General features: G+C 31.8%; 1 protein-coding gene across 1 annotated transcript in view; it reads right to left on the bottom strand.

The window, feature by feature from the left end:
* LOC136988853 (tetratricopeptide repeat protein 14) overlaps nucleotides 1–14,152 on the bottom strand; it is an 82,261-nt gene that overhangs the window by 43,893 nt on the left and 24,216 nt on the right. Inside the window, exons 4-8 of the mRNA XM_067286848.1 lie at nucleotides 8,581–8,657; nucleotides 7,215–7,337; nucleotides 6,070–6,154; nucleotides 5,398–5,498; nucleotides 4,333–4,370 (exon numbers count right to left, since the gene is read on the bottom strand). Coding sequence (XP_067142949.1) covers nucleotides 4,333–4,370; nucleotides 5,398–5,498; nucleotides 6,070–6,154; nucleotides 7,215–7,337; nucleotides 8,581–8,657 — 424 coding nt within the window. The remainder of the gene's footprint in view (nucleotides 1–4,332; nucleotides 4,371–5,397; nucleotides 5,499–6,069; nucleotides 6,155–7,214; nucleotides 7,338–8,580; nucleotides 8,658–14,152) is intronic.

Below are 14,152 nucleotides of genomic sequence, written 5' to 3'. Positions count from 1 at the left end.
ATGGACAAAAACCTATAAATAGTGTCAATGATTGGAACATGCATGCCCAGGAAGATGTCATCAAGAGGCACGTGTTCGAGTGATTTTAAGTCGTGTTCCTGTTTGATTTGCGTTCTATCAGAAATTTGCCTTTACCTGAAGAACCTTTTAGGGTTTGAAAACGTTTGTAACAAACTATTTTTTCGTTGTTTTTGGAGGTCACACCGGTAACTGGCTTGGAGGTATGTAAATTATATTTTAGTAGAAAAAAATGAACAAAACAGATCAAACAAAATGCAATCATCATCACTGAAGCAATCAAATAGTTTTACGTTTAAATCAATAATCTGATTCATCATCATCATCATCATAGTAACTTCATTTCATTTTCATACATTTTCTCTTATATACTTGAATTATGGGACTAGTTTTTGGATAATAAAAATATGAATGAATCAACTGAACATGAGGCTGGGGCCTCATCCTTAGGACCAGAGACTGGCTGTCGAACCAAAGCCAATAAACTGGTGACTTATTTTTGGCTGGGAAGAAATGGTGCAATACAATTTAATCCAATTCCAAGATTTAACTGACACATCCCCAATCATAGATCATAAGGGAGAACAGGAGATTGATCACTGAGGAAATTTCTGTGGTCACTTTACACAGAGTTCAAAGGGAAAATGCAGAGGCTGCTTTAAAGGGGGCAGCAGCCAAAACCATATGAATCCAGTTGCATCTTCTCCGAGACAGGAAGAAACACATTTGACTGAAATTTATGAAACAGCTGTGCGGGGAAGAGCATGACCTGACCCCAAGAGGAGTGGTCTGGGTGGGAGTGTTCACCAATTCCATGGCCCGAATCGCATCCCTAGAAACAGACCAGGGACCAATGGAGTTAGGGGAGAACACTGTTTCAGACCATCCAAAATGCAGGATTTCAGGCAAAGATGGTATAAAAGCCCAAAATCCCAAGGACACAAGGAGGTTGGAAACAAGATCATTGATACCTGGAACCTAGATCAAAGCACTTCCAAAGAACAAGAGAAGGCCCAGGATTTCTGAACTTGGATAGCAAAAGGGACTCCACTTCCTGCACTGACAATTCCTCTGCCCAAGACCTCCAACATCTGGATTTTCTCCCAGAACTTTTTGAAAAAAAATTTGGTGATGCACTTTCTCTGATTGGTGTGTAAACTCTTCTTTGTTTTGTGATCTTCTTCAACTGGACAATGTAATACCTCCGTTGTAAGCATGTCTTTTATCTTAATAAACGCAATTAATTTTGTTATTCCAGTTTCTATGTGAGTCTGTGTCCAGCAACCACTACCCCCATATGTCCAAACGACTCTTGCACCATCCTAAGTCACGGGAAACACGAGTGTCTCTGCCTCCTACTAAGGCAGACCGTTTGTCGGCGACGATACCTTACTGTTCCTTACAGAGGGTCGAATCATTACAAAATTATATAAGTAAAGTAGAATAAATTTAAGAACACAAAACCAGTTATTCTGTAAATTTTGCTTAAATGACATAAAATTTCTGAAATAACAATACAGTGGTACCTTGACATACGAGTTTAATTCGTTCCGTAACCTTGCTCGTATCTCAAAGCAATTTTCCCCATTGAAATTAATTGAAATGCCATTAATCCGTTCCAGCTCCCAAAACACCACCTCAGTTGTTTTTGTTAAGTGTTTTTGAATAAGAAAAAATGTATTTACAAGAAGAAACATTTATTTATAAATAACAAATACATATTCTATAAAAACATAATAAAAGAAAAAGTGAAGTGCTTACGGAAGCGCTTAATTTTCGTCACTGGTCTTCGCTTTTTTCGTCACACTTTGCTCATTTTCACCTGCAGATCGTTTAAAAAAAACTGTCCAAGGAGGTTTGTTTTTTTTTCTCTTTCAGGATATTGCGGAAATGAGTTAGGCAAGTTTCGTTGAACAACTCCGATGCACGACCAGTTGCAACTTTTTCGGGGTGATTTTTATCCACGAACTCTACAACTTTCTCCCACATTGCCAAGATCTCCTTTATATCTCTTGTTGAGATAACCTCCTCCATCTCTGGCTCCTCTTCAAAACTAATTTTTCGTTGAACCACCGTTTGCTGCTGGGAATGTAGATCGTGTAACTCCTTGGTTGTCAGCTCCTGAGACTGTTCCTCGACAAGTTCGTTCACATCTCTCTCATCCACCTCCAGACCCATGGATTTTCCCAGAGAAACAAGCTCCTCTACCACTGACACTTCGGGTTCCAATCCCTCGAAGGCTTTTTCAACTACAGCCTCAGGCCACAGCTTCTTCCATGCAGAGGTTAAGGTCCTCGTTGTAACACCCAGCCAGGCCTGATCAATAATTTTTAGGCATATCACGATGTCAAAGTGGTCCTTCCAGAACTCTCGAAGGGTAAGGTTTGTGTTCTCCGTCACCTCAAAGCAGTGCCGAAAAATGTGCTTGGTGTACAACTTTTTAAAATTAGAAATCACCTGCTGATCCATGGGCTGCAGGATAGGAGTGGTGTTGGGTGGTAGGTAGAGAACCTTTATAAACTTGAACTCTTCGAGTAAATCATCTTCGAGATTTGGTGGGTGAGCAGGGGCATTGTCGAGGACAAGAAGGGCTTGCATGGGTAGGTTGTTTTCCTGTAGATATTTTTTAACAGAAGGGCCAAACACCAGGTTTATCCACTCCACAAAGAATTTCCTGGTGACCCACGCCTTCGGATTTGCCCTCCACATAACTTGCAGTTTTTCTTTTAAAATCTTATGTGACTTAAAGGCTCTGGGATTTTCCGAATGGTATACTAGCAGAGGCTTGATTTTGCAGTCGCCACTCGCATTGGCGCAAAGTGCTAGAGTTAATCTATCCTTCATGGGTTTGTGACCTGGCATCATCTTCTCCTCTGCCGTTATGTAAGTCCTATTCGGCATCCTTTTCCAGAAAAGCCCTGTCTCGTCACAGTTGAAGACTTGCTGGGGGATGTATCCTTTGGCTTCTATCAGTTCGGAAAACGTTTTGATGTAAGCCTCAGCTGCCTTCACATCCGAACTTGCTGCCTCACCATGCCTGACGACGGAGTGAATGCCGGTCCTTTTCTTAAAGTTGTCAAACCAGCCCCGACTGGCTTTAAACGAGTCTTCCGATTCCTCGTTTGTGGAAGTGTGTGGGATCTGCTTCAGCAAATCACCGTAAATCGCTCGTGCCTTCTCACATATGATGCTTTGTGTTAAGGTTCCTCCTTGAAGCTGCTTCTCTGTCACCCACACCATCAGTAGTTTTTCCATCTTTTCATGGAGAGAGGTCCGGAGCTTAGAAATTATTGTAACGCCCTTAGCTGGCGTTATACTCTTTATCAACTCCTTCTGTTTAAGCACAGTACATATCATTGATGTGCTACGCCCGTACATCCTCGCCAAGTCAATTACTCGCACACCTTGCTCATGTTTTTCTATGATTTCACGCTTTAACTCAATAGACATCATCTTCTTCTTCGGACCCATAGTTATAAAAATAAATGTGATAATGTTTTGTAAATGTACAAAAAGCAAAAAACGCGAACCCAACTTATCAAAAATGCTTCGAAAACGAGGGAAACAAGCACACAGACTGAGGTCTAGTCTGAAGTGGGAAAAACCGTTAGACGCTGCACACGACCCCAACATGCGTCCCGCATGTTGAGGTCGTGTGCAGCGGTGTAGTGTGCGATTCCTCGTATCTCAAATCTTGCTCTCATCTCAAAGCAAAATATCGCTCGCTCGGCGGCTCGTATCTCAAAACACTCGTATATTAGGGCACTCGTATATCGAGGTACCACTGTATTTCCAATTTAATAAGCTAGAACAATCAAAATATATTATATCTACAAATATAATCATTTTTAGAAAATACAGAAGTTTATACTATATGGCCAACCATTTTAAGACCAATTTGTTTATTTGATTTCAAATATTTAGAAATTATCAGTAAATCCAGTAAACAATGTTTCAAAAGTAAACAAACAAACACATTTTATTTTAGATGTTTTATGACTTCATACAAATATATCATATTTGTTAACAGAATAAAAAAAGGGGTAAATGCCTTTTATTTGAGAGAAATTCCTCAGTTATTTTGACCATTTAAAAATTAATATAACTTGAATTTGTTGAACTTAAATGGTGTTTTGGATTTTATTTTAAAATATTTTAAAAAGAAAGATATTTTACTAAAATATTATTCTAAGAGCATAATTATATCTTAAGACAATAAAGTGAAATTAAATCAAAATTTCAATGATTATTAATAAACTCTGTTTAAGAATTATCAATATTAATTAGTATTAATTTATACATTTAATTTCTTACCTGTAATGAAGTGGTAGATCATCTTCAGTAATTAAGCCCTAAAAATTTCATTAATGTAAATATATTTAAAAACTATGTATAAAATGATTTTCATAAAAGAGAAAAAATTCTTTTCAGTTATCAGATTACTTTCAAGAACTTATTTTAAAGAAGTTCACTATGCTAAATCAGAAAGTTCAAACAATCAAAATACTTTTATCATAATTTCATATTAAAACTTTAATTACTTAAATATAAATTAAATGATTATAGAAATTATAAATATTCAAATGCGGTACAGTTTATTCAGCATAAAACTTAAAATTCAAGTAATAAATGTATTACATATCAATTTGTGAAGCTATTCCATTTTATTTCACAGGATTGTTTTATTAATGAATAAATATTAAAAAGTTACACTGTAAAATTAATTTTTTATTATATTTACTTATATTCTAATGTAATTATATAAACTTTATATACATATGAAAAAAGGAGATTCCATAAAAAGCTTGATTCCACAATAGAACTATTAATTTCCTGGAAGTGTTCAACAAGAATCAGATGTAAAAACATTTTATATAGGTTTTTTCTTTTTAATTTTATGTTATTTACAAATTGTTGTCCTGGTCATTTTTATAAATATACTTTTTATGACTGTGGCATTGCAAAGGATGAATTTTGTAGTTTTACACATCGAAGCAAATGAGTAGCCTTGATACAAAAATCAACTCCACTAAAACACTTAAATTCTTGAGGTTTTCAACAAGAATGAGAGGTAAATACAATTTATTTATGTAGTGTTTTTTAAATTTTATGAATTTTTTACAAATTGTTGTGGGCAGAATGACAATCATATATATTTTTAAATATATAAACTTTGTTTTATTGAAATATTTTAATATAATGGAAATGCATGGAATTTTCAGATATTTTTATTTCAAACTTCACAATATTAACAAAATGATAAAAAAAAAAAAAAAAAATTAAATGGCCAATACAGAATTTAAGATGTTTGTTTAAAAATCTTGTATGTTTAAATAAGAAATTATACTGTTAAAAATAAGACAAAAATACCAATCATACCAATTTCAATTTATTCTGATATGCTGGTGCTAGGTGATCATTCTTCATTGAAATATGTAAGCGACCTGTTCCTGGATCTGTCACTTCATTTAATACAGCTCCTTATTTTAAAAATGAGAAAAAAAGAGTGTTTTAGTAATTTTTTCAAACATGTTCTAAATTTTAAAAAAATTACTAGAATAATTCATTAAAAAGTACTAATTTAAAAATGATAACAACAAAAAGTACAATGTCATACTTTAACCTTCATTATTAAATTTCTTGTGTTTAAATGAAAAATTATATAACATTTACAGACAGATTAAAATCTACCACTGTTGACAATACACAAGTAATGATATGCCAAATGCTAAGGAAATCATCAAGTTTTATTGTATAAAACTTTTCAAGAGACTAAGTTTATCTCATTATAAAATCTGTAATATAAACTTTAATGTAAACAAACAAAAAACAATACCTTATTTTCAAATATTGGAGATTAATGTAAAATGTATTTTAGAAAATTTTAAAATTTTTTAAAATACAAAATCCCAAAAATATTAATTATAACAAATACTTATGAAAATTCTATTGCATATTACTGTCATTTTATACTGAAATACTTATGATAAACTTCAGTTTTTCAGAATAAATATTTTTATTACTTTATAATTAATTTTAAAAGAATTTTACCTCTCACTAAATCCTGCAGATGAAATGAGGAATAAAATTTATCATGTGAAGTAACTTTTCCAACATTTGCAGCACCACAATGACTCTGAAATATTTAAAATCATGTAATCACTTTAAAATAAATATAAGTAAATTTTTTTTTTTTAACTTATATGTCCTAGTTAAACTTTCTACAATTTCAATATAATTTTCTAAATTAAATGAAAATGACAGATTCAGGTCTGACATAAATCATTAACATATTTTTCTTTTCTTTTTACAGGAACAAATTACTAAATTATTCTTTATTACTGTACAAAATGTCAATGGAACCTAAATAATTTATGTATTAGATTTACAGGAACCAATTTTCAGAACACTTCAATCAGAATACAGAAAATTGATTCTTGGAAAAATATTTAATATCATAAATACTCAAAACTCTCAATTTAATAATTTTTTAAGCGACTTAATCTGCGGCCGGATGGCCGAGCGGTCAAGGTTAGCAGCTTGCTGCCCTGGAGGACCCGGGATTAAATCCAGACGAGTCGAAAAATCCCCAGGAATTTTTCGGGGGGTTGCGTATCCAGATACATCAGTCCCCGTCCCTCACCACCCGGCCACCCCATCGTGGGCCTGGTCGAACCCATAATGGGCTTGCTATAAGAGGCCCTCTTAGTGCCCACAGGGCAGAAAGAGTTACCAAAAAAAAAAAAAAAAGTGACTGAATCTTTTATTATCCAGAACATTTTTTCAAAGATCTACTCATTATGAATTAAAATAAAGACAGTGGTTCTTAGAATTTTTAAATGATTAAAAAGTTTCCAAAAATACCAACAGAAAAAAACTTTTAAAAGCATTTTTTTTAAAATAAAGTTGTCAGTGCATGTCAAATTTCATTTAAATTTCTAAAATAATAAAACAAAAATATTGATTACAGTACATAATTTTTATTTTAGATTTATTATTATTCTATCATATTTTCTAAATTGTTAGAAATAACTTAAACACTCAATAATGTTATTAAATATATTAGACTAAAAATATTCTGATATATTAATAACAAAAAAGTACAATTAACTTCTTATTTTCTGGCTTTATTCCAAATGTAGTATTTTATAAAATATTAAAAGTTGTCATTATTTAATAAAAATAAATGTACTCACTTTGATACCAAGATCATGAATTTCTCTTCTTTTTCCACCATCCAAGCAAAGCAAGGTTATTACAAAACCATAGTTTTGTATACCTGTAATTTTTCCAATTACAGGGTCGCCTTTCTTGATTAACTGAAATATTTTAAATATATAACTAACAATTACTTTCTGCTTATTGTTTGAAAATTATTTTAACACAATATAAAATATAATTTTACACTTAATTCTTTAATGAGTATTTTTAATTTTTATTGAAATGCATTTTAAAGAAAGTTTTAAAATAAGAAATTGAATATATCTAATAAAATACATATTACGAATATTAAAAACAGTGGATTCTTACTCTTGTTTTTGGTGGAACTCGGGAGAAAAAAATGACTATTGCAGGAAAACAACAGACACGGGAAATGTATGACAATTGATGTTTTTACTGTTTCTCATATGAAACATGTATTTTCCAGTGATAGGCATATAAGATGGCCTTTCATAATGCTAAAAATATGGAACATGCATATAGATGTTCATTTAGTCTATATTCTCTATTAACCCTTTGATTCTGATGGATTTCCTTCTACTTCCTCTATAACAGGGGTGGGCAAGCAAGAGTTCAGTGGGAGTCAAAATGTAGGTTTTGCAAAATGCATGGGAGCCGCAGTTCTGTACTGTCGTGGCGGATAGTATGGTAAGGTGCACGATTTTATTATATAATATAAATATAATATAAAACAAATATTGAATTTTTTTAATAAACATATTTTCACAAAATTATTAAAATAAAATTGTAAAAATAATAATAAAAAATAAAAATGAACGCTTTCAGCAAGAGCTGCATGCGGCTCTCTGAGCCACATTTGCCCATGTCTGTTCTATAATTTTCAATTTTCAACAAGGGTTATGACTTTTCTCACTTGACCAGATATGATTTTCTCTATCTCAAGATAATATGCTGATTTTTACCAGTGTTGCCAGGCTTTAAGAGAAAAATGTCACCAATAAAATACAGTATTTTGTAAAGCTGTAGACAAAACATAGTCAAAATTACAATAAAAACTAGTTAGCTGTAGTCAAAGGTTTAACTGTTAAATCTGACACGTTTTATTTTTAGTACACGGAAATTAGTGTTTCAATTTAGTGCCCTCTATTGTGAGTGAAATGATTGATGCAGGATAACATTTTTCTTTCAGTTAAATACAGAACATTGTGGGAACAAAGAATATGGAAAAAATTAACATTATATATATGGGTTGTTATTTGAGACTGAAGAAAACCGTTAGATGTGGGAAAACAATTGATACGGAAATGATAGATCAAGAATCCAATGTATAGGTAAAAATTTTTCTAAAAACTATAATTTCATATCACAATTTTTACTTACTTCATACAAATGCTTCTTCCTTTCATGACCTGGAATTCCCATATAACTTTCCATTGGTGGCATTACAGCATAAACTTCTATAAAAATAAAACACATTTTAGTAATAAAATAAAAGGCACATCAGACTGTAAATAGATTGTCAATATGTCAAAAGATAAAAGAGACTTTTGACATAGTAAACAGATTTTATTAACTTTTTTTCATTTGTGAAATAGAAATATTCTTTTCATATTTTATGTTTTATTTATTTAAATTCAATATTTTTTAATATACATACTCCTGTTAAATATAATATACTTAACTAAATTTTTATTTGGAATATTTGGGGTTTCAGAGTTTATTATTGTTTTTAATGTTATAAATCCATTTTGTGCTGATTTTTTAAACAGCTCAAAATTCATTCAGTAAGAAAAGCATGAGGCTATCTATTAAGATTGATTAAATACAACTCATTTGTGCTGTGTCACACGGTCCAGTGCAAGGGGAGAGAAATGACATCATGTGGCATGATAAGAATACACCAATGAACAAGTGGAGAGAAGATCAGACATCTTGCATGTTTTCTTTTTGGCATAAAGTAGTGTAAACATGGATGGAATTATTCGGAATCCTTCCAAGGTTAAAACATGGTACCGCCACTTTGAGCAAACCAGTAGATGAGTGAGCATGCAATAGGAATACCCTGGCTCACCAACACACAAAAAATTCAAGCCACAGGCCTCCATCTGTAAGGTTATGATGACCACATTTTTTGACATGGTGGGGCATTTGCTGGTGAACTTTAAAGAACCTCACATGAACATCAATGTTAACTGCTACAATGCAACATTGGACAAGCTGCATAAATCATAAAGAATAAGAGACTTGGCATGCTATTGTGTGATGAGATTTTGTTGCACGACAATGCTTGACTACATGTTGCAAACACTGCAGGATGTTTTAGCACATAAAGGTTGGGAGGTTCTGCACCACCCCCTTCCTAGAAACCCCATTTGTCACCATGTGCCTTTCATTCATTCAACCCTTTAAAAAAGTTCTTAAGGAACAATGCTTTAACTGTGATGCAGAAGTCAAGAAAGCAGTCATCCAATGGTTCAAGGAACAACCAACATTGTTCTTCACAGATGGTATCCGTTGTCTCCCCAAGCAATGGAATGTGTGTCTGAATGTCTATGGTGACTTTTTTCAATTCCTACTATTAGTTCACACTCTCCCTATATTTATATATCTTGTTCAAATTTTCAATTGTTAATAAAATACTTTTTATTCATCCACTCAAGTTCAAATACATTTTTTTAAACTTGTAGTGGATGACACTTGATGTTAATACAGTTTTTTCAAATATTAATTCATTACTTAATTAAATTTAAACTGTGGCGCCCGTCAGCAATATGCCGATTCTGACTGATAGAGGGCACGAGGAGAAAAAAGCGAACTTTGAACTACTCATTCACTTTTCGGACCAACAACGACAGGAGACGGACGTTAGAACAAGTGGTCAGCACAAGCAACTAAAATAAAATTTTTCTTTGTTGACCTAAGTAGGAATTGACCTAAAAAAATTTTTTTTTATATTACTTGTTAATGAATAAAAGTCCATTCCGGCTTCCTCATATATTGCCTTGTTTAATTATACCATACTGATGGATATGCTGTTTTGTTTGTCTTAATAAATTAACTCAAACAGGTTCAATTTGATCATTCCATGCATTTCATCAGAAGATGGCTTGGGAAACCAGATTCAAGATGTAAGAATAATTTTGTTTTTTGGACCAGTTATTAGAATCGAATGAATCTGTAGGTACTGAATTATTGGTAAAGATAAGTGAAAATTACTTAATTAGTTTTAAAGAGAAAAGCAGTTTTAAAGGAAAAAAGGAAAATTATTTTAATCACAAGTATAATAATTGGTAGATAAGTGTTTTTTGAATGGTGCTCTTTGAATTACCTTAACATAGGAAAATTTTTTGTTTTAGTTAAAATTAAACTACATATACATTGTAATTTTTCAAAAATAATGTCTCCTTGTTTTAATGAATTGGACAAGCTGCATAAAGCTATAAAGAATAAGAGATCAGGCATTTTGTGACTTCCGTAGAAAAAGTTTACAATTTGATACATCTTGCATTTTTACCTGTTGCAAAGCTTTAAATTAAGGAAAAATTATTTTTTGTATAACTTTTTGTCATGTCAAAATTTTTGTACACTGTTATGTGATTCTAAAGTTATATTCAAATTTAAATGTTTGTAAAATTGTAATTCATTTCCTTTTGTTTCAGCTGTAGTATGGTGCTCTTTTTTGTCATCAAATCTGTTGCTTAAGTGTTTATTGTTGAAAACAAATTTTGATGACCTTTGTCTGAATTTAAAATTTTAATAATTTATTTTTCGGATTTTGCTTTTTCGGGTAAGAGTTTTTTTGTATTATTAACAAAAAAAAGTTATCACTTTTTTAAATCCTGGTCACCAGACATTTGTTACCTGCTTTGTTTTAATTTAATAAATAATAATATCAGTGGCGTGCCGTGACATTTGATGATAGGGAAGCTGTGTTTCTGTAAGAAGCCGACTTTCAGGGGCAATCAGTTAATTGCGCGTCAGTGATGGTCTAGGGTCCATTCGTACGTGCGAATGACAAAAATAAACAATTTATGTACTTTAATTCTAAAATACAAATAATACATACATAATACAATTATAGAAAAACTTGTTTCTTTTTTTTATTTTCTATAAATTAACTCTATTCGGCGATGTTTTCCCGCAAAGTCGTTAATTACTTTATCATAAAAGTCACTCGTCGTTGATTCCATCAACGTATTTAAAAGTTCTTTTTCTATAGAAAGCAACGCTAGCGACGACAATCTTTCCTCCGACCGAGTGTTCCTGGCGAATGTATGAATTCGCTTCATTGTTGAAAAACTACGCTCAACAGACGCACTGGTAGATGGTATTGTAAAAATTAATGATATTAAACCATATAATTCTATTAGTACGTCTTTGTTTAGGTCATCATTAATTATAATATTTTTTATGTCTAAGAGTGACTTGCCAATATAGTCCGGACACGAATATAAATATTGCAATTCACTACGTAATTTACATAAATTAAAAAATTCTCCATAAAATTTACGTAAAGCATTAAAACTCTCTTCGGGAAATTGTTTTTCATAATATTTAAAATTATTAAAATCTAAAAGTGATAAAAATTCTAGAGATTTTATGTCGGCAAATCTGTCAATACAATTTTGTATCAATGTATCCATTATTTCATAAAACAGACGTCTATATAAATCCTTTTTAGACTCAATATCAGTATGTCTCATTCCTCTTTTTGGTTGAATTTCTAAAAAAGTTTCATCTTTTTTCAAAGCGTCCCAAATCAAATCAAAATCATTTCTTTTCTGTCGTAAAAAATCAATAAAGTGATTTATTCTAGTAATACAATATGCTATATTAAAATTTTTTTTGTAATATATCAAAAAGGATATCTGAATGTGCAAATATTTGATGAAAAACTAGTAATAAAAAGTGAAAATCAAAATCTATTAAATAATGGTATAATCCTCTTGCGGCAATTGTAGTATCAGAATCCCATTGTTCTGGACTTTCAACCATATTCAACAACAAAAGTTTTAATTCTTCTTTATACTCCATAACGCAGTTTACAATCCTGCTATTGTAATTCCATCTAATAGGTGTGGCTGAAGGAAAACGCTTATTGACTTCTAGGTCTAAGGCGTGAGATCTTTTAGAAGATTTAGAAAAAAATGAAGAAAATCCTGTCATAGTTTGAAAAAATATTTTACATTCTTTTATATATCCAACAGATTGAGAGAAAACTAGGTTCAATCTGTGAGCATAACAGTGTACGAAAATAGCATGTTTGGATATTTCTTTAATTTTAGCTCGGACACCATTATGTTGTCCGGCCATTACGGCAGCACCGTCGTATGTTTGTGCCACTAATTTTTTAGTGCATTGAAATTCGTCTAAGTAACTCTTAATGTGAGTGAATAACGAATTTGCGTCTCTGTTCTCACTCGCATCAGTAAAGCCCACAAATCTTTCTTCGACGTTACCGTTTTCTTTCACGTAACGAAATACAGTCGACATCTGGGCTCTGTGGCTAATGTCCGTTGTTTCATCTACAATTATAGCAACAAATTTTGCGTTTTCAATTTCTTTTTTAATTTCTTGCAATAAAACGTTTCCTAACGAATTAACGAGCTCATTTTGAATTTTGTTCGATAAGCCAGTAAAAACTGTAGACTTCTCTAAATGCATTTTTAATTGATTATCTGACGTACTTAATAAAGAAACGAGTTCAATATAATTACCTCTGTTATTAGATTCAATACATTCCCTATGCCCTCTAAATGCCAATTCTTGCTTTGCTAAAAAGCATGTAATATCTATTAATTTAGATACAATATATCTATTAGCCGTAACTATCTTGTTATAATTTTCAATATTAATTTTATATTGTTTACTAATGTTAAATTCTATTCTATTTTGATTTCCAAATTGCTTCAATTTTACGAAAGAATCGATGTGACATTTACGATTTTCGTGTCTTTTTCTAGCTTTACTCAAATTATTTAAATCGTCAAAGCCATTCTTATTCCACACACTAATTTCATTTGAAAATAATAGGCAAGGCCAACAAAACAATTTTTGCATTTTTATGCATCCACAAAGCCATTTTACGTCTTGATAAATTTTATCGTGAAAATGTCGAACAAATTTTTTTGTCGAAGTACTTATATTTAATTTAGGCGTTGGTCTTTCTCTTTTAATAATGGCTTCTTTTTCATTATATTGTCTTGAGCCAAAACTTTTTTTAAGTAAATTTTCAATATCACAATTACAGTTTAAATCGCTAGCCATGATATAAGGGCTAAAATTAAAAATAAAATTATTAAAACTTACTTAGTAAAATAAAATTTGTGATGGATATACAATTATACATACCTGGTACAAAATATTCAATTGTATGAATATACTTTTGCGAAGAAACGTATATAAAAATAACATAAAATATTGTTTATTTTTAAATATTTAAACAATCCACTGAGTTAAAATTGCTCCCTGCGAGTGGCTCACGAATGGAAACAGAGACGATTTTGGTAGGTGTACAGTGAATGCATGCATGACAAATCCCGAGGGTGCCGATACCGGTCAATGTCAAATGCCTCTTTTGTCGCATCACTAGTATATCTCAAAGGACGCGACAGGGCCGTTGTAAATTTTAAACGTTTCTCACCATAGATGTAAATATGTTAAACTTAATAGTCATTTGTTTTCTAACTACTGCAATTCGTTTTAGTACCAGGTGTACACGGAAATCAGTTCCCCACTGTACTGAGCTAGTAATTGCTTCGGTTAAGCTTTTGTTTAAGTCAGCAGGGTTTTACTTATGTCACCATTCCCTAATCTCTTAATTATTTAACTACTTCTTAGTAGAAATAACTCGAAACCAGTTACTTTGTACTCGAATATCTGTAGTCTTGGGAAAAAAGTGGAAAGAAATTTTTATGACAACCGATACTTAGATCGTACATTTAAGGAAAAT

The sequence above is a fragment of the Centruroides vittatus genome, unplaced genomic scaffold (assembly GCF_030686945.1).
Source record: "Centruroides vittatus isolate TY-2023 unplaced genomic scaffold, ASM3068694v2 contig_1276, whole genome shotgun sequence".
NCBI classification, from domain to species: domain Eukaryota; kingdom Metazoa; phylum Arthropoda; class Arachnida; order Scorpiones; family Buthidae; genus Centruroides; species Centruroides vittatus.
This window is presented reverse-complemented; position numbering and strand designations above follow the sequence as displayed.